General features: G+C 45.4%; 1 protein-coding gene across 1 annotated transcript in view; it reads left to right on the plus strand.

Moving 5' to 3' along the window:
* The first annotated feature begins 737 nt into the window (after positions 1–737).
* The window catches only part of LOC110498372 (AT-rich interactive domain-containing protein 1B), a 331,437-nt gene continuing 306,609 nt past the window's right edge, over positions 738–25,565 (plus strand). Inside the window, exon 1 of the mRNA XM_036954974.1 lies at positions 738–2,378. Coding sequence (XP_036810869.1) covers positions 1,119–2,378 — 1,260 coding nt within the window. The 5' untranslated portion in view covers positions 738–1,118. The remainder of the gene's footprint in view (positions 2,379–25,565) is intronic.

Genomic DNA, 25,565 nt, shown 5'->3' on the forward strand with positions numbered 1-25,565 from the left:
ATTTAAAACCAATTACTTTTATACTTTTACTCAAGTAGTATTTTACTGGGTGACTTTCACTTTTACTTGAGTAATTTTCTATTAAGGTATCTTCACGTTTACTCAAGAATGACAATTGGGTACTTTTTTCACCACTGTGTATTTTAGGTCCGAGCAACACTTCTTTATCTGTTAAATAAATAATTAGATAAATTCATAGCTTCTACCCAAAATATAACAAGCTGATGAGAGAGAATAGGCAAAGGAAAATGAAGGGACCGAATAGTCAAGGGCAGTGACGTCACTTATATTTCAAAAACAATGTTCTCATAACCGCTCAAGATGATGAAAACGCTGTGGTTAGGGTAGTTACAGCGTGAGATTACATACTTATTATGATAGCAACATGATTGTGCGCTGCAGCTTCTGTGGTTGCGTGTCTCTGTCTTTCAGAGCTGCAGAAACTGGAATGAGCCAAGAGGGAGCGGAGCGGAGTAGGCGACACTCAAACCCAGATCTGGAGTTAAGGCATGTATTTAAGATGGACCTGCTCATCTTTGGAAGACACAAGCCTTTCTGAGAGGTATCTTACTAAGTTCCAGCATAATGCTATAAAATGAAATGTAGTCTATTAAGTAGGCTATTCCTCTATTCAATAGGACTGTTTCATCCGGATACCATGCTACCATTCAATATTGTTTCTATATTAAATTATACAGTGACTTTCCTTCACTGGATAACATTGGAGAATCCAGTCCGCGTTTTCCATGTGAGGCGCGTTGGAGCCTGGTGGTGGATAATAGCTGGTGGAGCTTGCTCTCTCTCTCTCATGCCATGCTGGGCCAGAAGGGCTCCGGGAGACAAGCATTTACCCATATCCGGGTTGGAGGAAAGGAAAAAAGTTTCATTTAAACCAGGACGACAAACTTCAGCATGAAGCCTCACTGACGGCGCCAAGGCCGCGGCTGTCAGCAACGCATTTCACCGCCGATTTTTACAAGCATTACAGCGCTATAACATAGCTTCGTTTTTCCATTGAATATTTTTTTCCTGCTTGTGTTTTTCCTCTGTCTGTATTTTTTTGTGTGATAGTGTTCTGTGCGTCGGTCAGTGTCCCTGTCTAAAATGTTCAAGTGACAATGGCTGCGCAAGTGGCATCAGCACCGACATTAACTAATAATAAGAATAACACATTGTCTGGCAATTTGGGTCAAGAGATACATTCGGGGAAATCAGGAGGAGGAAATATATCGAGATCTGGAGAAATGCTTGGAGCTGTTGATGGGACTAACACAATGAATAATGTTGATCACCACCACCGAAATGAGCTCAACATGGTCAATTCAACTTATTCTCCGAATAACAATTCTGACACACCGGAGAAGGATAGTGGAAATAACGTCACTTCGTCAGATTCGACGACCTCTCCGGGGGGGATGGAAACCGGGTTGCTAGAGAACCATAAACTGAAAAATGTTGGGAGCGGAGATCCCCCTCAGCACCTCACACCGCCGCAACAGCAGTCACAATTTAACCCGTTTCCTCAGCATCAGCAGCGCCAGATACAAAGTAACAACAACAACAACAGCCAAGCCACAAGGGGAGAGAGTGAGAATCACCATCACGGAGGGAAGGAGGGTGTTTCGGGTAGCCAGTCAGAGCAGCAGATGCTAAATAAAGGTGATGGGGATCATACCTGTAAACCAGGGGAGCGGATGGGTGCTAGGTATGAACATTCTAACTTGGGACCAACGACCAACAACATCATCAGCCAGCCCCAGAGCGCGGGAGGAAACAGCGAGTTTAATAACTACTATGGCACTTCCAGAGTAGGGCCCTGCTATGATCAACATGGCGGACAACAACAAAGCACAGGGATGGGGATGATGCACTCTTCGGGACCCAACAACATGGACCCAGTGCACAACTCCCAAGAAGGGTACCACAACAGCCACTACAACCACTATTCTGGCTACCGGCAGGGCTACTGTGGCGCGGGCTATGGCATGATGGCCCCGTCCAGACAGGGCAGTAACATGCTGATTGGCCCTGGCAGCAACACTCCAGCTGGCCATGTCAAGGCTGCTATGGGAGCTGCTGCCTGCGGTTCTGGTGGAAGTGTTGGGGGCTTTCAGAGATTCCCAGGACAGAGTCAGCATCCTACCGGGGCCACCCCGACACTAAACCAATTACTGACATCTCCAAGTCCAATGATGCGAGGTTATGGAAGTGGCTATCAAGACTATAACAGTACATCTGCACAACAACAAGATGGCATCGGCCTGGGCAAAGACATGACTTCTCAGTATGGCTCCACAACCCATGGCTGGCCAGGGCAACAGAGAAATCACCCGTCCATGAGTCCTGGAAACGGAGGGCCAGGTATCAGCAGACCACAGGTAAATACTAGTTTTACAAACTCAGCTGTACTCTGAGTCACACCTGTCATGATTGTAGAGTTGTTGAAATGTGTTATTACACAGAAACTAATAATCCCTCTCGATTTCACATAAATATGATGTTTGTCGTTGAATAATGCACTTCTAAATATTAATCTAGCTGTAAAGTAATTGGAGAAGATAATAGTGGCTGGTTTCAGATCTGCTCAAGGTGACTCTTGCGAGAAAAACAATAGCCTGTCAATCACGTATTTGTGCGATACAGGCAATATTTCATAACAGAGATTTTACACAATTAATATAGGCTATTAGTCGTAAATAGGCTTGGGAACTCAATATAATTTTGCGCGTAAAGGCGCGTTAAACAGAATACAATTATAATTATTAATATCTATTTGGTTAAAATCGTTGCAATGCATTTACCTTGACTGTGTGTTGATTATTTCCCACACATATTTTAATCGAAGAGCTTTATTTGTGTAAGATATTACGCATTTACATTATTTAATTAAAAACAATTATTTATGTTGGAGATTCGCCCTCTTGCGGACGTGTTTGCAGACACCTAGAAAAACGTTATTTGGAGGGACGCGCTGTATAGGGTCTCGACGAATTAAAACGTTACCCATTGATTAATATTGTTTTTAATTACAAATACGGCCAAATTACATATTCAAAATGTATATATATTAATTAGCAATCGATGTTTGCGCATATAGTATAGTCGCTATGACTGTCGAAGGCGAGGCGTGTCTGTGTATCACGCTGTCCGCCTGGGTTATTTATTGGAAAGTAAAGTAGGCTTTCTCTCCATTGCAAGGTTTGGAATTTGAATTGTGGAGGTGAAGTGGATGTAAAACTCCCCAGACGACTCCCTCTGAGTTGACATCAAATCTGCCATCTGATTGGCTCTCCGTCTCCCAACAAGGGTGCTGAGCGCTTCTCATGTAAAAAGTGCTGAACTCTCTGTTCAGGCGCTTGACCCGGAGCATGGTGGGGGCCGGGCAAAGTGGAGGTGTGGCCTAGGTGTGGTCTTTCACTCTCTTCCAAACAAAACACAAGGCTACGTTTCTGTAGTTCCCAGGAAGACCTGTGTGCATGGGGGATTTTGAGGACATTTTTTTTTATTGTAGTGGGCCTAGTAATTCCATAGTAATAATAGCCCATATTTTATAGCTTAGACATGTCATTCAACAGATCATAAATTATTTGTCTGAAGTAGTTTTAGTACAGTCATAATTTAGGACGTTTGGAAGGCCCCCTTTGTAATATTAATTAAATGCTTTTCATGCCACAAATAGTTATTATATTATATACTGTATTTTGGATGCACAACAACCACAGTGCTAAGCATCTACAATACGTCATACACATCTATATCATTGTCATGCTTTTAGTCTTACATAACTGTACAGGAAAATAATTCAAAGTAATTTTTAAAATATTATGCCAGGTTTTAGAATAGCAATATTTATGTCAGGTTAGCATTTTTCATCGTGAATCTTGTTCTGGGGGCAGTTCTGCAGAGAAGTTACTAGCTAGCACAGCCACAAAGTCAAGCAATATGATTTTTAACCAACCCTAACCTTAACCACACTAATAACCCTAATGCCTAAACATAAGCTCATTTTTGTTTTCATGAATTTTTACAATATAGAATTTTTTTCCTTGCAGCTGGCCTATCTAAGGGGAAATCTCTCAGTTCTGCCTCCAGGTCAACACTTGTGACATTATACGGCAACCTGCATATTTATGACAATTTTCCGTGCCATCTAAACATTATGAACAGCGGTGGTTATAATCATAGTTAGTCATTGGAGGGTAATGATTGTATGTGATGCATACCATAGCCGAGCAGGGCAGCCATTATGTTAATAAGCCTCTCCTTCAGCCTCAGAGAATAATAGCTTCCAAATTGTAATTGGTAAATAAATTGTAGCAATCATATTTGGCCCTAATATTTAAAGACATCAGTGGGCTAAAGATGCACATTATAAGCATACATTTACAAGCAGAATAAATCTCTAGAGGATATCAACTAAATTCATCTCTTATTATTAAAATAATGTACAATATGTTTTGCACAGGTTGCATGCAGTTGAACTTGGTATTTACTTTTCATTTCTTTATTTTCATACAACAATGTATTTTATTTTGAACCCGGAGTAGAGATTGTGTTTTAGTTGTTTCATATGAACAGAAATCCTGTATACATGTGGATAAACAGGTTTTTAATTGACTGTGAGAGGTTCCTCAGTCAGTGCACCAAAAGGGGTTGTGTGTCAGGACCTAATGTGGTCTAATGTGGATCCTCCGTTTGAGCCATGATCTGTCTTTAAGCACCTCAAAGTCTCTCTCTGTGTGTGTGTGTGTGTGTGTTTGATTAAACATGCTTCAATCACCTGTTGGCAGAATCTCCCTCTTTCAAGTTAATTTCCTCCCCACTGCCCCTCTACAGGAGCAAGCACTGTGAAAACACTTTCCTCATTTAAAACAGACTGGGAGGTGAAGACACACACACACACACACACGCACACACACACGCACGCACACGCACGCACGCACACACACACACACACACACACACACGGTAAAACTACAGGAAGGAGACCCCTAGTTGAAGCTACTCTTTCGTCCAAATTGCATTGTCCCGGATTTTCAATTACTCTGGCCTATTTGATTGAGGAAATGGACAGAGGAAGAGAGAGAGAGTCCCTGTGATCAGTTAGTGGTATGTCTGCTTTTGCACACTGTTCCTTAGTTTCTCATCAAATAGGTCAAATCATAACAAATCAAATCAAATTTGATTGGTCATGTACACATAGTTAGCTGATGTTAATGCGAGTGTAGCGAAATGCTTGTGCTTCTAGTTCCGACAGTACAGTAATATCTAACAAGTCATCTAACAATCCCACAACAACTACCTAATACACACAAACCTAAAGGGATGGAGTAAGAATAAATACAAATGCATATACATGGATAAGCGATGACCGAGCAGAATAGGCAAGATGGAATAGATGGTATTAAATACAGTATATACATATGAGATGAGATATGTAAGATACAGTATGTAAATATTAAAGTGGCATTATTAAAGTGACGAGTGATCCATTTATTAAAGTGGCCAATGATTTCAAGTCTGTATGTAGGCAGCAGCCTCTGTGCTAGTGATGGTTGTTTAACAATCTGATGGCCTTGAGATAGAAGCTGTTTTTCAGTCTCTCGGTCCCAGTTTTGATGCACCTGTACTGACCTCGCCTTCTGGATGGTAGCGGGGTGAACAGGCAGTGGCTCAGGTGGTTGATGTCCTTGATGATCTTTTTGGCCTTCCAATTCTGCCAGTAAAGAAACACACAAAAATGTTAGTTTTTTGGAAAATGAAACTGTTGTTCTAATTTTGGTATTGACTGATTTGACACAGTGCTTATTATATTCTCTCAATCTAGTTATTTCTTTCAGTCTTTAAAACATGTGTTCACTTATTTACAGAATAAGGGTAATACACTGCAGTGTGTATGTATATGTGTGTGTGTGTGTGTGTATGTATATGTGTGTGTGTGTGTGCACGATTGCATGTCCTTGTATATCTGGCTTTATGTTCATATTCTTGCTTGACTGTCTGGGTTTGTATGCACATTATTTAATATTTCAGTGTGTGTGTGTGTGTGTGTGTGTGTGTGTGTGTGTGTGACAGCGCAGTGTAGAGCAGACAGAAGTAGCCTCGTCAGCACTAGTTCTCCAGCCTCAGCTCCTTCCCTTGCTCGTCCACGCTTTCTTCATGTTGCTTTGTTTTCATCTCAGGCTCTCCTAGCCTAGCGCTGATTAGGAACAACACAGTGAAATGTTCATTTGCTCTGTTGTTCCCGATAAGGGTCTGACAGACGGCCAGGGTTTTCATCTTGCTGGATGAAACACAATGCTCATGAGCGTAATTGGCAACTAGATTATCATGGGACTGCCCATGATTTTCTTAAAATGCCAATTAATTCAGATTTGCCATAAAGAAATTGACCAGAAGGAGCGTTGACTGTACGTATAATTAGCTCGCTAATAAAATAATTGTAACTTTTTGTTCTGGCCTGTGATGCATTGTTTTTGTTTGGATTTTGGCTATTTGGAGTTTAGGATGCTAGTTTATTCCCAATCCCAAACTGCATGGTAATGCTGCACTACATGATTGAGGTAGTTCAAACCCATAGCCTCTTTGTGTCCTAATGGATTTGTTATTTTGACGTGAACATTTCTACATGACTGATGTACATAACAGACGTCTGGATGACATTGATAGACAGGACCAGCTCTATGGACATAATAGACGTCTGGATGACATTGATAGACAGGACCAGCTCTATATAGAGAACATGGTGAGATTCTGCTACCTAACCCTTCTCTCTGAGCATGGCCTTTATCAGTGGTAGCCAGTACACACTCTCAGGCTGTGTAGAGAACGAGAGTACATCACTAGGGCTGAGCTTCCTGCCATCCAGGACCACTACTCCAGGCGGGGTCAGAGGAAGGCCCTAATGATTGTCAAACACTCCATCCACCCAAGTCATGGACTGTTCTCTCTGCTACCGCATGGCAAGTGGGACCGATGCACCAAGTCTGGAACCAACAGGACCCTGAACAGCTTCTACCCCAAGCTATAAGACTGCTAAATAGTTAGTTAAAAAGTTAACCTAATCGCTACCAGACTATCTGCATTGACCTTTTTTGCACAAACTCTTTTGACTCATAAAATCAAAATCAAATTTTATTAGTCACATGCGCCGAAAACCTTATGGTGAAATGCTTACTTACGAGCCCCTAACCAACAATGCAGTTTCAAATAAATACAGATAAGAATAATAGATAGAAGTAACAAGTAATTAAAGTTCAGCAGAAAAATAACAATAGCGAGACTATATACAGGGGGGGTACCGATACAGAGTCAATGTGCAGGGGCACTGGTTAGTTGAGGTAGTATGTACATGTAGGTAGAGTTATTAAAGTGACTATGCATAGATGACAACAGAGAGTAGCAGTGGTGTAAAGAGGGGGTGAGGGCACTGCAAATAGTCTGGGTAGCTATTTGACTAGATGTTCAGGAGTCTTATGGCTTGTGGGTAGAAGCTGTTTAGAAGCCTCTTGGACCTGGACTTGGCGCTCTTGTACCGCTTGTCGTGAGGTAGCAGAGATAACAGTCTATGACTAGGGTGGCCGGAGTCTTTGACAATTTTTAGGAGCTCCCTCTGACACCGCCTGGTATAGAGGTCCTGGATGGCAGGAAGCTTGGCCCCAGTGATGTACTGTGTCGTTTACACTACCCTCTGTAGTGCCTTGCGGTCGGTGACCAAGGAGTTGCCATACCAGGCAGTGATGCAACCAGTCATGATGCTCTCGATGGTGCAGCTGTAGAACCTTTTTAGGATCTGAGAACCCAAGCCAAATCTTTTCATTCTCCTGAGGGGGAATAGGTTTTGTCGTGCCCTCTTAATGACTGTCATGGTGGACCATGTTAGTTTGTTGGTGATGTGGATGCCAACAAACTTGAAGCTCTCAACCTGCTCCACTGCAGCCCTGTCAATGAGAATGGAGGCATGCTCGGTCCTCTTTTTCCTGTAATCCACAATCATCTCCTTTGTCTTGGTCACGTTGAGAGAGAGGTTGGTGTCCTGGCACCACACGGCCAGGTCTCTGTCCTCCTCCCTATAGGCTGTCTCATCGTTGTCGGTGATCAGGCTTACCACTGTTGTGTCATCTGCAAATTTAATGATGGTGTTGGAGTCGTGCCTGGCCGTGCAGTCATGAGTGAACAGGGAGTACAGTAGGGGACTGAGCACGCACCCCTGAGGTGCCCCTGTGTTGAGGATCAGCGTGGCGGATATGTTGTTACCTACCCTTTCTACCTGGGGGCGGCCCGTCAGAAAGTCCAGGATCCAGTTGCAGAGGGAGGTATTTAGTCCCAAGGTCCTTAGCTTATTGATGAGCTTTGAGGGCACTATGGAGTTGAACACTGAAATGTAGTCAATAAATAACACTCTCACATAGGTGTTCCTTTTGTCCAGGTGGGAAAGAGCAGTGTGGAGGGCAGTAGAGATTGCATCATCTGTGGATCTGTTGGGGCGGTATGCAAATTGGAGTAGGTCTAGGGTTTCTGGGATGATGATGTTGATGTGAGCCTTGACCAGCCTTTCAAAGCACTTCATGGCTACAGACGTGAGTGCTACGGGTCGGAAGTCATTTAGGCAGGTTACCTTAGTGTTCTTAGGCACAGGGACTATGGTGGTCTGCTTAAAACATGTTGGTATTACAGACTCAGATAGGGAGAGGTTGAAAATGTCAGTGAAGACACTTGCAAGTTGGTCAGCGCATGCTCGCTGTACACGTCCTGTTAATCTGTCTGGCCCTGCAGCCTTGTGTATGTTGACATGTTTAAAGGTCTTACTCACATCGGCTGTGGAGAGCGTGATCACATAGTCTTCCGGAACAGCTGGTGCTCTCATGCATGTTTCAGTGTTATTGGCCTCGAAGCAAGCATGGAAGTAGTTTAGCTCATCTGGTAGGCTTGTGTCACTGGGCTAGGTGGTCCAGAGTTCTTTTCCCTCTGGTTGTACATTTAACAAGCTGATAGAAATTTGGTAAAACTGATTTAAGTTTCCCTGCATTAAAGTCTCCGGCTACTAGGAGCGTCGCCTCTGGGTGAGCGTTTCCTTGTTTGCTTATGGGGGAATACAGCTCATTCAATGCTGTCTTAGTGCCAGTCTCTGACTGTGGTGGTATGTAATCAGCTACAAAGAATACAGATTAAAACTCTGTCAGTGGGTAGTGTGGTTGTCAGCGATTGGGTGCAGCGATGTAGCGGAGTCAGGCGCAGGACACAGGTTTTGAGCAACACAACTGAGTTTACTCAAAAAGTCAAGCAAAATTCCAAATAGGAACATACATACACACTAGCACAATCAACAACCACTAAAGACACCAACAATCACGGACAGAACAGGAATGTATGCCAGAGGGTTAAATAAGGAACATGATATGGGAATTGAAACCAGGTGTGTGTAATACAGACAAAACAAAACGAAACTGAAACATGGATCGGTGGTGACTAGAAAGCCGGTGACGTTGACCGCCTAACACCACCCGAACAAGGAGAAGGGCCGATTTCGGTGGAAGTCGTGACAGTGGTCTACAGCTCATCAGCTTATCATGCGCTGCTGCTACTGTTTACTATCTGTCACTTTACCCCTACCTATATGTACACATCTACCTCAATTACCTCGTACCCCTGCACGTTGGAATTCATTATGTATTTATACCTTGTGTGATTTTTCTATTATTTTAATTTTAAATGTGGTTCCTGGGCTGGATCCGAAGCCTGCCATCACTGACTCGTCTGTCTGTCTGTCTGTCTGTCTGTCTGTCTGTCTATTTGTCTGTCTGAGGCACCAGGGAAGCTCCGTTCAGAGCACCCAACCAAGCTTCTCTCTCTCTGGTTATTTCTCTCAGCAGGGGTGTGAAGATGGCCACGCAGAGTGTCTTTTCTGGGGAGAGAGAGAGTGAGGCAATCTGAGAAATATGGAAACATTGCAGCGGGCGGCAGCAGAATTTGAACTCAGTCACACAAGGCTACTGAGTCATGGGGTTGACTTCCGAGAAGGAGAGAGGGAGAAAGAGAGGGGAAATATTCAAGTATTTAGAGCCCTCCATCTGAAACTTGCCCCAGCCTCTCCAAGAAGGTAAATGAAAGGGATGGAAACACAGTATGTGTTTAGGAGCAGAGTGGTTGGTCAGATGATTTCTGCCTGCCCGTGGTTTTCCCTCCCTCTCTGGTACCCTGGAGCTATAGTATTCCCCTCAAACAGTGGTGTGCCGTTCGTGTGGGGCAGGCAGGCTGGCGGAGCGGGAGGGCTGGACAGGGAGCCATGCTGGAGGGGAGGGCTGGGCAGGGAGCCAGGCTGGAGGGGAGGGCTGGGCAGGGAGCCAGGCTGGAGGGGAGGGCTGGGCAGGGAGCCAGGCTGGAGGGGAGGGCTGGGCAGGGAGCCATGCTGGAGGGGAGGGCTGGGCAGGGAGCCAGGCTGGAGGGGAGGGCTGGGCAGGGAGCCAGGCTGGAGGGGAGGGCTGGGCAGGGAGCCAGGCTGGAGGGGAGGGCTGGGCAGGGAGCCAGGCTGGCAGGCAGCCCTTTGGTGGCCTCTTTCACCTCCCACAATCCCTCTGACCTTCACACATGCAAATTAGCCACGTGCAGACAGTGAATGGGAGGAGAGCTTACCCCCCTTCTCTTAGAGGAAAAGGGATCTCTCTTTCTCAATTCAATTTCATTTTCAATTTAAGGGGCTTTATTGTCATGGGAAACATATGTCTACATTGCCAAAGCAAGTGAAGTAGATAATAAACAAAAGAGAAATAAACAATAATAATGAACAGTAAACATTACACTCACATAGTTCCTAAAGAATAAAGACATTTCAAATGTCATATTATGTCTATATACAGTGTTGTAATGATATGCAAATAGTTAATGTACAAAAGGGAAAATAAATAAACAGAAATATAGGTTGTATTTACAATGGTGTTTGTTCTTGACTGGTTGCCCTTTTCTCGTGGCAACAGGTCACAAACCTTGCTGCTGTGATGGCACACTGTGGTATTTCACCCAGTAGATATGGGAGTTTAACAAAATTTGGTTTGTTTTCAAATTCTTTGTAGACCTGTGTAATCAGAGGGAAATATGTGTCTCTAATATGGTCATACATTTGGCAGGAGGTTAGGAAGTGCAGCTCAGTTCCCACCTTATTTTGTGGGCAGTGTGCACAGAGTATGTACATAGTCCTTAATTTTGGTTCAGTCAGAGTGATCAGGAATTCAGAACTCTCTGTTTAGAGCCAAATAGCAAATAGCAAATAGCATTCTCTCTTTCTATCCATCTGCCCCTCTCTCTTCCCACTCTCTCACTTCCTCTTCCCTTCTCTCTCTCTTCCTCTTCCCTCTCTCTCTCTTCCTCTCCCCCCCTCTTCCTCTTCTTCTTCCTCTGCATCAGTATGGGAGGGGGTTCTAGAAGAGGAGAACAGTGAGAAGTGTTGGTATGCTACAGATCCTATCCAATATTTATACACAGATGATATCTATATCATTCTGACATCATCCACTTCCCCTTTGCCCACTTAGAGAATGCTAGATGATAGGCTGGCACTGACTTAATGTGTGCGTGCCTGCGTGTGTATGCATGCGTGTGTGTATGTGTGTGTGTGTGTGTGTGTGTGTGTGTGTGTGTGTGTGTGTGTGTGTGTGTGTGTGTGTGTGTGTGTGTGTGTGTGTGTGTGTGTGTGTGTGTGTGTGTGTGTGTGTGTGTGTGTGTGTGTGTGTGTGTGTGCGTGTACAGGTGCCAATGATGGGCAGAATTCTCTGCCTGACTGCTGTAGACTCCGCTGAACAGTTAGCAGCTGATCCAGTTTCTTCATGTGTCTCATTGAGACATGCCAGTATGGCAGTTTGTTAACATGAGGCTAGATGTGTTTGATGAACAATATGCAGCTGTTTCTCTATTGTTTTAATACATTTTAATTAACACTGATTTTCTTTCTGAAAAAATTATAAACAGGTTAGTAATGTTGTTTCTCTCACTTTAAAACTTTATCGACAACACAGTGATATAAATTCATAAATCTAGACACTTCACATTCTCTTTTATCTCTCTCACCAACTCTCTCTCACCAACTCTCTCTCACCAACTCTCTCTCTCTCTCTCTCTCTCTCGCTCTCTCTCTCTCTCTCTCCTGTAGTCACTAGCAGCAGTAGGGGAAGATCAAGCAGACATACTCTATACTCTGGTTGATTCACCCCAGCCCAACCATCTGATTACAATAGACAGAATGACAACCGTTGATCTGGCAAATTGACCGTGTGAGAAGGTGTGATGATGGTAGAGATGATTTAGAGCCTCTGGTCAGATGTGGGACTGTGGTGACCACCTCTGTCTGAACAGGCTGTCATTTACACCAATTAAAGCAATTAGAGCAATTATGTCATCTCGATCCCCACCACACCCCAGGCCACAAAAACACTGGCTGATTGGACAAAATATGGATATTGTGTCTGTGTAAGCGTACTTGCAAACAAACTCAATAAGCCAGTTCAAGTATTTCTGTGCTGAAATAATTTGGGAAGGTTGGTTTGGAAATACACTATATATACAAAAGTATGTGGAAACCCCTTCAAATGAATGGATTCGGCCTGTTGCTGACAGGTGTATAAAACCAAGCACACCGCTGTGCAATCTCCATAGACAAACATTGACAGGAGAATGGTCTTACTGAAGAATTCAGTGACTTTCAACTTGGCACCGTCATAGGATGCCACCTTTCCAACAAGTCAGTTCGTCATCTTTCTGCCCTGTTAGAGTTGCACCGGTCAACTGTAAGAGCTGTTATTGTGAAGTGGAAACGTCTAGGAGCAACGACGGCTCAGATCGGGACCACCGAGTGCTGAAGAACATAGCGCGTAAAAATGAAAGCCAGCATGTGGCTGGGAAATTGGTTTTCCAGCTGCACACAGTCCTAAGATCACCATGTGTAATGCCAAGCGTCGGGTGGAGTGGTTTAAAGCTCGCTGCCATTGGACTCTGGAGCAGTGGAAACACGTTCTCTGAAGTGATGAATCACACTTCACCATCTGGCAGTCCGACGGACGAATCGCGGTTTGGAGGATGCCAGGAGAACGCTAACCTGCCCGAATGCATAGTGCCAGCTGTAAAGTTTGGTGGAGGATGAATAATGTTCTGGGGCTGTTTTCATGGTTCAGGCCCCTTAGTTCTAGTGAAGGGAAATCTTAATGCTACAGCATACAAATAAAATCTTATTTGTCACATGCACCGAATACAACAGGTATTAACTTGAAACGCTTACTTACAAGCCCTTAACCAACAATGCAGTTTTAAGAAAATAGAGTTAATAAGTTACAATGACATTCTAGACAATTCTGTGCTTCCAACTTTGTGGCAACAGTTTGGGAAAAGCCCTTTCCTGGCACAAAGCGAGGTCCATACAGAAATGGTTTGTCGAGATCGGTGTGGAATAACTTCACTGGCCTGCACAGAGCCCTGACCAAAACCCCTTTGGGATGATTTGGAATGCCAACTGCAGGCCTAATCACCCAACATCAATGTCCGACCTCACTAAATGCTCTTGTGGTTCAAATCAAATCAAATGTATTTATATAGCCCTTCGTACATCAGCTGATATCTCAAAGTGCTGTACAGATTGAATGGAATCATGTCCCCGCAGCAATGTTCCAACATCTAGTGGAAAGCCAGAAGAGTGGATGCAGTTATAGCAGCAAAGGGGGGACCAACTTCATTTTAATGCCCATGATTTTGGAATGAGACAAGCATCAATATATTCATTTACAAACCAGTTTGTACCTACACTAGTTACACTTCAAGTATATTGTTTGAGCAGTAGCATATCAAACTAATTTAAAATGGAACGCAAAAGGAGAGTTTGTTATTGGTTTGGCATCTTTTCACTAAAAGCTACTAGTGCTGTGAGCAGGAGACAGAGGCTTGCTGTCACACTACCTCCCTACCAATACCATGTTGTGTCTTCTTGATGAACATCCATTGGTATTGTTGGACAAACATGTAAAGGTTACTATAATGTCAGCTGTATGTCAGAAGGGATGCTGTTTGCCCTGTTGTAGATCACATTAGCATAATCCATAGTTTGGCTAACAAAGTGTTCCTTGCCCAGTGTGAAGGCTGAGACATGAGACATGCTCTGGGTTAGAATGGATCTGGGTGGTGGGTGTGATGAGGACACCCAGAGATATTTATCAGCCAAATGTACAGTATATTACACTGTATATAGAGTTTATGCCTTACAATGTCTCTGTGTGTGTGTATTTGTTTGTGTGCTGGAAACCACAGACATGCTGAGTACTGTCTGGAACATTCAGTGACATTGACAGAATTGCAGACGTAGCTTTAGTGGTTTCTAAAATGTTATCTCTCTCTCTCTCTCTCTCTCTCTCCCCCCAGCTCTCTCTCTGTCTCTCTCTTTGTCCCTCTCTGTCTCTCTCTGTCTCCCTCTGTCTCTCTCTCTCTCTCTCTCTCTCTCTGTCTCTCTCTGTCTCCCTCTGTCTCTCTCTGTCTCCCTCTGTCTCTCTCTGTCTCCCTCTGTCTCTCTCTCTCTCTCTCTCTCTCTCTCTGTCTCTCTCTCTCTCTCTGTCTCTCTCTGTCTCCCTCTGTCTCTCTCTGTCTCCCTCTGAATCTCTCTCTCTCTCTCTCTCTCTCCCCCCCTCTCTCTCTCTCTCTCTCTCTCTCTCTCTCTCACTCTCTCTCGCCCTCCCTCTCTCCCCTCCTCTCCCCCCCTCTCTCTCTCTCCCCCCTCTCCCTCTCTCTCGCCCTCCCTCTCTCCCCTCCTCTCTCTCCCCCCCTCTCCCTCTCTCTCTCTCTGTCATTATCACACACTGCCGTTCTAGTTCTCTCTCCTCTCTCTTTTCTTTCTCTGCCCACCTCACTCTTATTCCTCTACTATCTCTCTTTATTGCTCTGTGTCTCTCTCTTTCCCAAAGTGTTTTCAACTCTCCTCTCCCTCCTCCTCCCCAGTCAGCCAGTCCTTGGTGTTGACCTTCAGTGCTGTAGTTAGGTAGTTAGTGGATGACTGTGGTGCTGCCTGCCTGCTGCACTCATTAAGCATTAAAGATGAATAGTTCCATTATAGGAGAGGAGGAAAAAAGACAATCAGTCCAATTAGAGATAATTAAGCGCTTGGAGGGCGAGAGGCGCTGAAGGACGAGGAGACCTGGGCTCTGTAAGTCCTCCTCAGCCCCAGCAGGTGTGTGTGTTTGAGGGGGTTACTGAGGCTTGGGGGTCAGTGGAAACACCTCTTGTTGACCTGTGACCCCTAACCCTGTGTCACTCCCCCTGTCAGCCCCGTGGCATGATGGGAGCTTGTTAAAGAGATGATGTTTGAAATGCCAAGCCAATACCATCACCTTAACGAACATGCGCACACTTTCATTCTTTCCTTCATGGATTTTATGCTGATGCACTTTCAATATTTATTATGCTGGGATGAAGGAGAAATCCAGGGTCAGAGTCTGAAATCGACTCCCTCTCTGTTTTCCCTATCAGGGCCCTGTTTATTTGTACATTGTTAGTTTGTTATCACTTGGGTCTACTGTGAGATGTACAGTATTTACCTAATTTCTCCCTTCATGTTTTCATCATTATGTGGTGAAATTGAAACAGCTGCACTCCTCTGGGTGTTGCACATGTAGGCCAATAAAAATCATCTGCCACTTGGAGAAATGAGAGAGAAATGAGGACGAGCCTCCTCCAATGGGAGCACTGCTGCTGTCCTAATGGGATACTCAGGTGGGTCAACATTAAATTGTTCAGACACTGAGGAGCAGGAATCTGAGGGAGCTTTATATCACCTGACAGATACATTAGATTGAGCAGAAGTATTTCACAGATTAAAAAAAGGGGATTATACATATGTCGGTATGGGTTTGTATTGTGGAATCCTGTGAATGTGTGTTTCAGAGGTAAATAGTGTGTGACAGACGGCCTATTCTCCTTGTGTTAGGGCCCCTGCCTTCTGCCTTGTGTGTATTTGTGTAGTTGGGCGTGCAGCTAGCTCTGGTTTCTGCTTGTCAGGCGCCTCTGTTCCCTCTATTCCCTGCTCAGGCCAGTCACTATGGGCCCTGTGCGCATCAGAAACCATTATATCTAATGGCTTTTCCACGTATCATTCTCCCTGTGTTTTGACACTTATTTTATGACTGCTAACATATGAAATATTTAAATAAACAGAATAGGGGCTGGCCGATGCTGGAGGGAGAGACATGCATTTCCGTGCACACAGGCTGCAGGCACACAGCGAGAAAGAAGAGAAAGAAGAGAGGGGGAAGAGAGGAGAGGAAGGGAAGGGAGGAAGATTTGTCAGACGTAGGGAAGAGAAATGTTTAGCTTGCCTCCAATCAAAGTGGCGGAGGATGTTTTTTCACATTTGCCTCGCAGTAGCTGGTGGCGGGCACCGGCAGACGGTACATCCGTCAGCGTTTCTCCTGGGCCGGAGCCGACGGCGGGGCCCCAGTGGCTTGTAAAAGCAGACCAGCGTAGTGTACCTATATCAATCGCGTGCCAAGGAGAGCGAGCTGGAGAGAAAGTTGACATAAAAACAGAACATAACACAACAATGTTTTTGTTAGAAAAGGAAGGACAGAGGGAGGGAGCGGTAGAAGACTGATGTATCTACCTGTTTCCTATAGAGAGAGAGAGAGAGAGAGAGAGAGAGAGAGAGAGAGAGAGAGAGAGAGAGAGAGAGAGAGAGAGAGAGAGAGAGAGAGAGAGAGAGAGAGAGAGAGAGAGAGAGAGAGAGAGAGAGAGAGAAAGCAACGTGCAAAAGCAACAGGGTCTTGTGGCTGAGCCGAACCGAGCATCTTGCGTCTGGCTGCGTTAGTCGGAGGCCCATTACGTTCAGGCTAATCTTAAAATAATTAATTGTAAGTCGGTGCTTTTAAAGAGTATTGTAATTGAATCCTAAATTAGGCCTGGGAAAGAGGACACGTCCGGCTTTACTGTGAGCCTGCTCCCTTTCCATCCCTCCCTCCTCCTCCTCCTCCTCCTCCTCCTCCTCCTCCTCCTCCTCCTCCTCCTCCTCCACCACCTCTTCCTCTCCCACCTCCCTCCTCCCTCCATCCTTCACACTCTCCCTCCTTCATGCGGAGGAGAGAGAATGCGAGGCAGGAAATGCTAATGAAATGCATATTTGGGGAAAAATGGCCATCTATAACCTATCTGTGTTCTTTGAATTTAAATGATGTGTGTGTGAGTGTTGTGATGTATTGTGCTTGTAGAAGGGGCATTCCGTCAGGCTTTTATTCCTGTAAACAAATGTGAGATAAAGAAGAAAAGTGGAGTAATACAGTAAACAGAATGGAATGAATAAATGTAGCTTTTGTTGTGAATAATTTGTGAGGGATGGAAGAGAAAGCTATGTTTCCTCAGAGAAGATTTACATTTTGGTTTTATATTGTTACTGCTGACTGAATTGAAAGATATTGGATATTGGCAACGGCAGGGTTTGTGCATTGCTGTTGCCTTTGTTTTGCTATTGTTTTGCTCTCCATGGTCGTAGCCTAGGAATGGAGTCCTGCTTGGAGAGAACCTGTAAAAGCAGCTCAATGTGCTTCCACTTACCCATGCTGCCTCCCAGATGCTTGGCCTGCCTGCACCACGACCCCTCCCTGGCTCGCTGGATCAAAGCTCTGGGACGGGGCTGCCCTCCATAAAACATCTGCCTCTATGTGACTTGACGAGAGGCCACGGAAGAAAGGTGGTGTTGGCTTTGAGGTCAGATAGAGGGTTTGATCTCCATGGGGAAACATGGGAACCCTTATGGTGAGACCTGAACCAATTGTGTTGGATGTGTAGTTTACTGCCTGGTCTGTATTGGGCGTACTGGGACTATTGGAATAAATAGTGTAGGACGGACTCTTCTTCCTCTTATTATGTTTCTATCTATGAATAAAACAACACATTCCTTCCACAGTAGAAGTATTGCCAAGTGTCTGTCCACTGTCCAAGACTTCACAAACAGCTTGTTCTCCCAGCATCTGGCTCCAGATGTAATGATGAGCCAAGTACACATGGTGAAATTAAGCAGACTGGGCAGTTCAATTGAAGGGATTGCTATGGCCTCTCTCTGTGTTTTAATATGTCTGTGCTTTAACTACACAGCAATAAAAACCTGTTATGGTTGTAGTCTATTAAAAATAAGAGAAATGAAGGTGGGTATTTTTATGAACCAATTGCTTGTCCAGACCAGGGCGCATCTTGACAGTATTGGTGTTGATAAATAAAGCCTTAGTTCACTGTTCCATAGCCTTAGTCTTTAGTGATGCTTCTTCAGGCTGAGAGGCCTTGAAGTGTTTCCCCTGAGATTGTTTTTGCAGCAGTGACAGAATTAGCAGGAGGGGGGTCTTCCTGGGGCATACATCAATACTGTGCGCCACTGCTAAATGCATTTAGGGGAAACACTGCATTGGGTGTGGCTGGAGCCTGGGTGTGTGGCTGGAGCCTGGGCAGGCATTAGGCTTTAGGCTTGCTCTCATTGATCGCTTAGCACCACCACACCATGTTCTCATCCAGTTTGCTGATTGATTCAGAGGTCTTAAGAGATTGGAAGCGACCTGGGCTCAGCGCTCTCCCCTGGATTGGCCTGGAGAGGCCATGGGGGTCACAGCCAGCCCATTTCCAGACAACTCCCGGGTCAACCAGCCCATTCAGCCAGAGGCACAGGGAATTAAGAGGAACATCAACACCCTGATGCTCTTGCCTTGTGCCGCTTGGAAGGGGTGTAGGGTGGGGGAGGGGGGACCTGGCTTTATCCCAGACAACCCCCCAAAAGACACGCATGCACACCCTCTCCATCCAGTCTCAGTTCTCTGAATGTAACTGCAGAGTGATGTATTCACCAGCCTGCTGTTGTCTCATCCATACAATGTCCTGACAATGATAAATCAACAGCAGCCAGTGCATCATGTAGAAAATGGTTCTCTAATTAACTTAGTAAATTTCCCGCTGCGCTATCAGACAGTCGCCGTGCCTCGTACGGAGTCCGATAATGAAATCAATTTGGTTCAAATTGTTTCAGGTGACTTTTAATGAGTATCTTATAACTGCCGGAGGATAGAAGGTCAGGATATCTGTTTGTTGTTTTATAAGTGATGGATCGCTCCACGGAAAACATGGATATCCAGAGAGGACTAGGCTGGGGTCCAAAGCACAATGACATTGTGTCATTCACTCCCTGTAGTGTAGTGGTGATTCACTAAGACTGCACTATGGGTTTGAATGCTGTACTTGAGGAGGGATAGAAGGTAGCGCATCCAATGGATTGATGAAGACCTAAGGGTTGAGTCATTGCCATAATAATTTGGGAGCGTTCTTTATACTGTAGCAGTGCAGTCTTCCATTTTCATAATGCACGACTCGAGGCTATACTCCTCTTGCTCCATGGTTAGGGGAGCAGCTGAATAGCCTGTTTATTATTAGAGCAGCTAGAAGCAGAGAGGCTGATGAAAGAGAGAAGGAGAGAGTGTACTTCTGCCCAGAGGAACCTTTAACTTCATTTGCTCCTCTTAATATTCAATTCTGTATTTTTCCTCTTCTCTGAACACATTACCGGCGAATAGCCATTGCTAATTCATAAACACACTTGATAATTCTGCCTCATTTATAGTTATTGGAGCCAATAACTATTACTTCTCTTCCAGACCATTCTATTAGCCTAAGGGGTGATTCCCCTGAATCGCTAAAGTGTAGATTTAATATCAGTGTTTATGGAGGCTCTGGTCTCTAAAGAGAGAAAAAACACAGCACATTTCCTCAATAAACGAATAGCCTCTCCTCTCTCCCTGGGGCGATGGATTTATTGTGCTGTTTTTTTCTTCTTTCATATGGTTGCGGAACGCGCCCGGCGCCCCCAAGCGTCTCGTCTCCCCAGCAGCCTGCCTTTCTGCCTGGCTCTATGCCTGGCCTGCCAGGCTCTCTGTCTCTGTCTGTCTCTGACTGGGAGGGAGCACATTCCTCTCGTGCCACGACTGCCCTCCCTCACATGAAGTAACTGTGTAGCGGCTGAGGCTCTGTCCCAGGGTTCCTGCTGGCAGGAAGTGAAGCGTCTAGCACTCCAACCGAGCGCAGGCCAGGCCAGCTCCTCAGAGAGGCTGGGAGAGACAGACTCTTCTTTCTTTCTCCTCCACGTCAATATCAGCTCTATCTCCTCGTTCAGACAGCAGCCAGCCAGCAGAGATAGGTCTGATCATCTAGTGTCTCTGATGATTTAATGGTAGAATGAATGGGTGCATCTGGCAGTGGCACAGACATGGCAGGCCTGGTATAACACTGACAATCCATTACTGTTGATAGACTGCCTGGTGAGAGATACAGGATACTGGCATGGATGTGGTGTGGTAAGAGCTGGGTTGGTGTGTTCCATGTTGTTTGTGTCCCTGCTGCTGTGAATGTGTCTCTGTCTGTTAAGTCCTGTATTTGTTTTCATTCTGTGCTGGTGTGTTTGTGTCAAGTCGTCTCGTCGTCACAAGTCTCATTTTTACATTGAGTTTTTTGCCCAGGAGGATAAGAGTTCCTGCCATCCTCATCCTCAAACCCAATCTCTTCTCAGACAGATGAGCGCCCCTCCCTCCCTCTCTCATCCTCTCCCCCTCTCCCTCCCTCTGTTCCCTGCTCTAACGACGGCTGCGTGCTCGACGTGAGGAACCAAAAGCTCTGCCACTTTACTTTAGCGCAGGGGGATGTGTTTTCAGACACACGGGATGTGTTGTAAATATTGGTGTCAAACACAGAGGGCACTATTACCAACCAGCACCTCAGCATCCTAACACCAGGGAGAGCAATTACCAGCATGATCTCAACACAATAGTATGATGCTACTGCTGCCTGCCTGCATGACAACAACGGACTCTTATCTGCCTCCTCTCTCTCTCTCTCTCTCTCTCTCTCTCTCACACACACACACATCTATATGACTCCTCTGTTTCTCTACTCTCTGTCAATCTCCCTCCCTCCCTGTAATAATTGAATGCATCTCATTCCTAGCCGGCCTTCATGCTTAGCTGCCTGTGCCACCCAGGACTGAGCCTGTTGGACTGAGGAAAGACAATTTGCTCCACCATGACTCCCCAGGGACCATTCACACGCTCACTGCTGACATTTGCTAAGAGACATTTTGCAACATGGCGAGGATTGATATGTTAAGCAGATTGAGATTTTTGTCTCTATAAAGATTCACTGATGCACTTTGAAATCAGTCCTGGGAAAGCACACTTTGATCACAAAGTCAATGTTGTTGTAGGGCTTTTAACCGTTTACCAGCAGTGTACGGTGCTGTTACAGGCTGATTGTTACATGGAGCCCCTCCGTAACATTAGTTTAAATAATGCTTGACACAAGACCTTTCACTTTAGTAGTTCAGTCTCAGTGACTGTGTAAAACAACCTCTCCCTCAACGTGGTTAAGACAAAGGAGATGATTGTGGACTACAGGAAAAGGAGGACCGAGCACGTCCCCATTCTCATCGACAGGGCTGCAGTGGAGCAGGTTGAGAGCTTCAAGTTCCTTGGTGTCCACATCACCAACAAACTAGAATGGTCGAAGCACACCAAGACAGTCGTGAAGAGGGCACAACAAAACCTATTCCCTCTCAGGAGAATGAAAATATTTGTCATGGCTCCTCAGATCCTAAAAAGGTTCTACAGCTGCACCATCGAGAGCTGCCTGGTATGGCAACTGCTCTGCCTCTGACCGCAAGGCACTACAGTGGGTTGTGCGTACGGCACAGTACATCACTGGGGCCAAGCTACCTGACATCCAGGACCTCTATACCAGGCGGTGTCAGAGAAAGGTCCTAAAAATTGTCAAAGACTCCAGCCACCCTAGTCATAGACTGTTCTCTCTGTTACGAGCGCCAAGTCTAGGTCCAAGAGACTTCTAAACAGCTTCTTCCCACAAGCTATAAGACTCCTGAACAACTAATCAAATGGCTACCCAGACTATTTGCATTGCCAACCCCAATCTTTTACGCTGCTGCTGCTCTCTGTTTGTTATCTATGCATAGTCATTTTAATAACTCTACCTACATGTACATTTTACCTCAATTACCTTGACAAACCGGTACCCCCGCACATTGACTCTGTACCGGTACCCCCTGTATATAGCCTCCACATTGACTCTGTACCGGTACCCCCTATATATAGCCTCCACATTGACTCTGTACCGGTACCCCCTATATATAGCCTCCACATTGACTCTGTACCGGTACCCCCTATATATAGCCTCCACATTGACTCTGTACCGGTACCCTCTATATATAGCCTCCACATTGACTCTGTACCGGTACCCGCTATATATAGCCTCCACATTGACTCTGTACCGGTACCCCCTATATATAGCCTCCACATTGACTCTGTACCGGTACCCCCTGTATATAGCCTCCACATTGACTCTGTACCGGTACCCCCTGTATATAGCCTCCACATTGACTCTGTACTGGTACCCCCTATATATAGCCTCCACATTGACTCTGTACCGGTACCCCCTGCATATAGCCTCCACATTGACTCTGTACCGGTACCCCCTATATATAGCCTCCACATTGACTCTGTACCGGTACCCCCTGTATATACCCTCCACATTGACTCTGTACCGGTACCCCCTGTATATAGCCTCCACATTGACTCTCTACCGGTAGCCCCTGTATATACCCTCCACATTGACTCTGTACCGGTACCCCCTGTATATAGCCTCCACATTGACTCTGTACCGGTACCCCCTGTATATACCCTCCACATTGACTCTGTACCGGTACCTCCTGTATATAGCCTCCACATTGACTCTGTACCGGTACCCCCTGTATATAGCCCCGCTATTGCTATTTTACTGCTGCTCTTTAATGACTTGTTACTGTAATTTCTTAATTATTTTTTATTTTTTCTTAACTGCAATGTTGGTTAAGGGCTTGTAAGTAAGCATTCACTGTAAGATCTACCTGTTGTATCCCAGCGCATGTGACAAATAACATTTGATTTGATAAAAGACTGGATAAGAGTATTCACTTGTGATTTGTTTTCAAGGAATGCACATATTTACCATTTGCCATCAGATGATGTATTTTGCTGTCATCGTGGCTGGGCAGTTAAGAGTTAACGTGCCTGCTCCTCTCCTCTTGATGACATCAGTATTGTCTTTGCATCCATGAAATGAAATGTCTAATCTTAGTCAGCAGGAGTGGGGAATTCACACACATTAATATGGAGCTCGATCTCCTCTCCCCTCCTCTGCAGTCTCTCCCTCCCTGTTCTCTTCGGTATGAAACGGTCTATGTTTGGAGCTAATGCAGGGCTTTGTACTGCAGGCACAGCCGTAGTGTTACATTTATAGTACCTCTTGTCCTAGCACAAGAGTGTTGGACATGGAATAATGCTAAGACAGCTAGCAGTTAGCTGGGGAATGATATGATGGTCATTGTATTTAATAAATGACCTTGTCCATGATGTCCAGAATCACTATGTTGTGAGGCTTGGGACTGGACCACAGCAGCCGACTACAGCTAGCTAAAAGGGCTTTTCTCTGGGTGGGCTCAGACCTCTCTCCTCTTCCTCTGACCATCCATCCAGCTCAGCCATGGACCAAACCCAGGTCAGAAGAGACAGGTCAGAGGAGACAGGTCAGAGGAGACAGGAGAGAGGAGACAGGAGAGAGGAGACAGGAGAGAGGAGACAGGTCAGAGGAGACAGGAAAGAGGAGAGAGGAGACAGGTCAGATGAGACAGGTCAGAGGAGAGAGGAGACAGGAGAGAGGAGACAGGAGAAAGGAGACAGGTCAGAGGAGAGAGGAGAGAGGAGACAGGTCAGAGGAGACAGGTCAGAGGGGAGAGGAGAGAGGAGAAAGGTCAGAGGAGACATGAGAGAGGAAACAGGTCAGAGGAGACATGTCAGAGGAGAGAAGAGAGAGGAGACAGGTCAGAGGAGAGAAGAGAGAGGAGACAGGTCAGAGGAGACAGGTCAGAGGAGAGAGGAGACAGGTCAGAGGAGAGAAGAGACAGGTCAGAGGAAACAGGTCAGAGGAGAGAAGAGAGAGGAGACAGGTCAGAGGAGAGAAGAGAGAGGAGACAGGTCAGAGGAGAGAAGAGAGAGGAGAGAGGAGACAGGTCAGAGGAGAGAAGAGACAGGTCAGAGGAAACAGGTCAGAGGAGAGAAGAGAGAGGAGACAGGTCAGAGGAGAGAAGAGAGAGGAGACAGGTCAGAGGAGAGAAGAGAGAGGAGAGAGGAGACAGGTACAGATGAGACAGGTCAGAGGAGACAGGTCAGAGGAGAGAGGAGACAGGTCAGAGGAGAGAGGAGACAGGTACAGATGAGACAGGTCAGAGGAGACAGGTCAGAGGAGAGAGGTCAGAGGAGACAGGAGAGAGGAGACAGTTCAGAGGAGACAGGAGAGAGGAGACAGGATAAACATGTTAGCAGGTGGGGCTGGTGTGAAGCTAGAGCTGGACACAGACAGTAAATGACTGTAATGACAGTCTGTTGGAGGAAGGTGGTGATTTGGTCATCTGTGTGGAGGACAGGACAGTGATGACCACAGTGACTGGCCACAATGCCTGGCCTGGCTGTAGGGCTGGAGCTGTGTGTGTGTGTTTGTGAGCTTGGCAGGGCTATCACTGCTTTCAGCAGCTCCAAGACTAGCAGTTTATGATGGAGTTGCATATGAACACATGCAGGCAATCACATTTTCCCTGCAACATGTAGACCAATAGAAGGCCACCAGTTCAATTTATGTCCCCACATTCAAAATGGAATTACATTAATAACAATTAAGTAATATTGTTTTTATGTCTATGTGATTTTGATGGGTAAAGTCTGTTGTTTCCTAATCCACATTTCACTATGTTTTGTGGGGATTATTTTGTTTTTGCTGATTAACAACTTTGCACATTAAAGTGAAAGACTGTAACCATTTTGAAGTCAGAAAATCAGAGTCAATAGAACTCTGAAAAGCAATTTAAGCAGTTTCACCCGGTTGTCATTTTTCTAGTGTTCCTTTCTTAATAGCTTTTGTTTTGCAATAAGCTCACGAGAGTTGGAAACTGCAGTACAATAAGCTCACGAGAGTTGGAAACTGCAGTACAATAAGCTCACGAGAGTTGGAAACTGCAGTACAATAAGCTCACGAGAGTTGGAAACTGCAGTTCAAGAAGCTCACGAGAGTTGGAAACTGCAGTTCAATAAGCTCACGAGAGTTGGAAACTGCAGTTCAATAAGCTCACGAGAGTTGGAAACTGCAGTTCAAGAAGCTCACGAGAGTTGGAAACTGCAGTTCAATAAGCTCACGAGAGTTGGAAACTGCAGTTCAATAAGCTCACGAGAGTTGGAAACTGCAGTACAATAAGCTCACGAGAGTTGGAAACTGCAGTTCAATAAGCTCACGAGAGTTGGAAACTGCAGTTCAATAAGCTCACGAGAGTTGGAAACTGCAGTACAATAAGCTCACGAGAGTTGGAAACTGCAGTACAATAAGCTCACGAGAGTTGGAAACTGCAGTTCAATAAGCTCACGAGAGTTGGAAACTGCAGTTCAATAAGCTCACGAGAGTTGGAAACTGCAGTTCAAGAAGCTCACGAGAGT

The sequence above is a fragment of the Oncorhynchus mykiss genome, chromosome 19, assembly GCF_013265735.2.
Source record: "Oncorhynchus mykiss isolate Arlee chromosome 19, USDA_OmykA_1.1, whole genome shotgun sequence".
Taxonomy (NCBI): domain Eukaryota; kingdom Metazoa; phylum Chordata; class Actinopteri; order Salmoniformes; family Salmonidae; genus Oncorhynchus; species Oncorhynchus mykiss.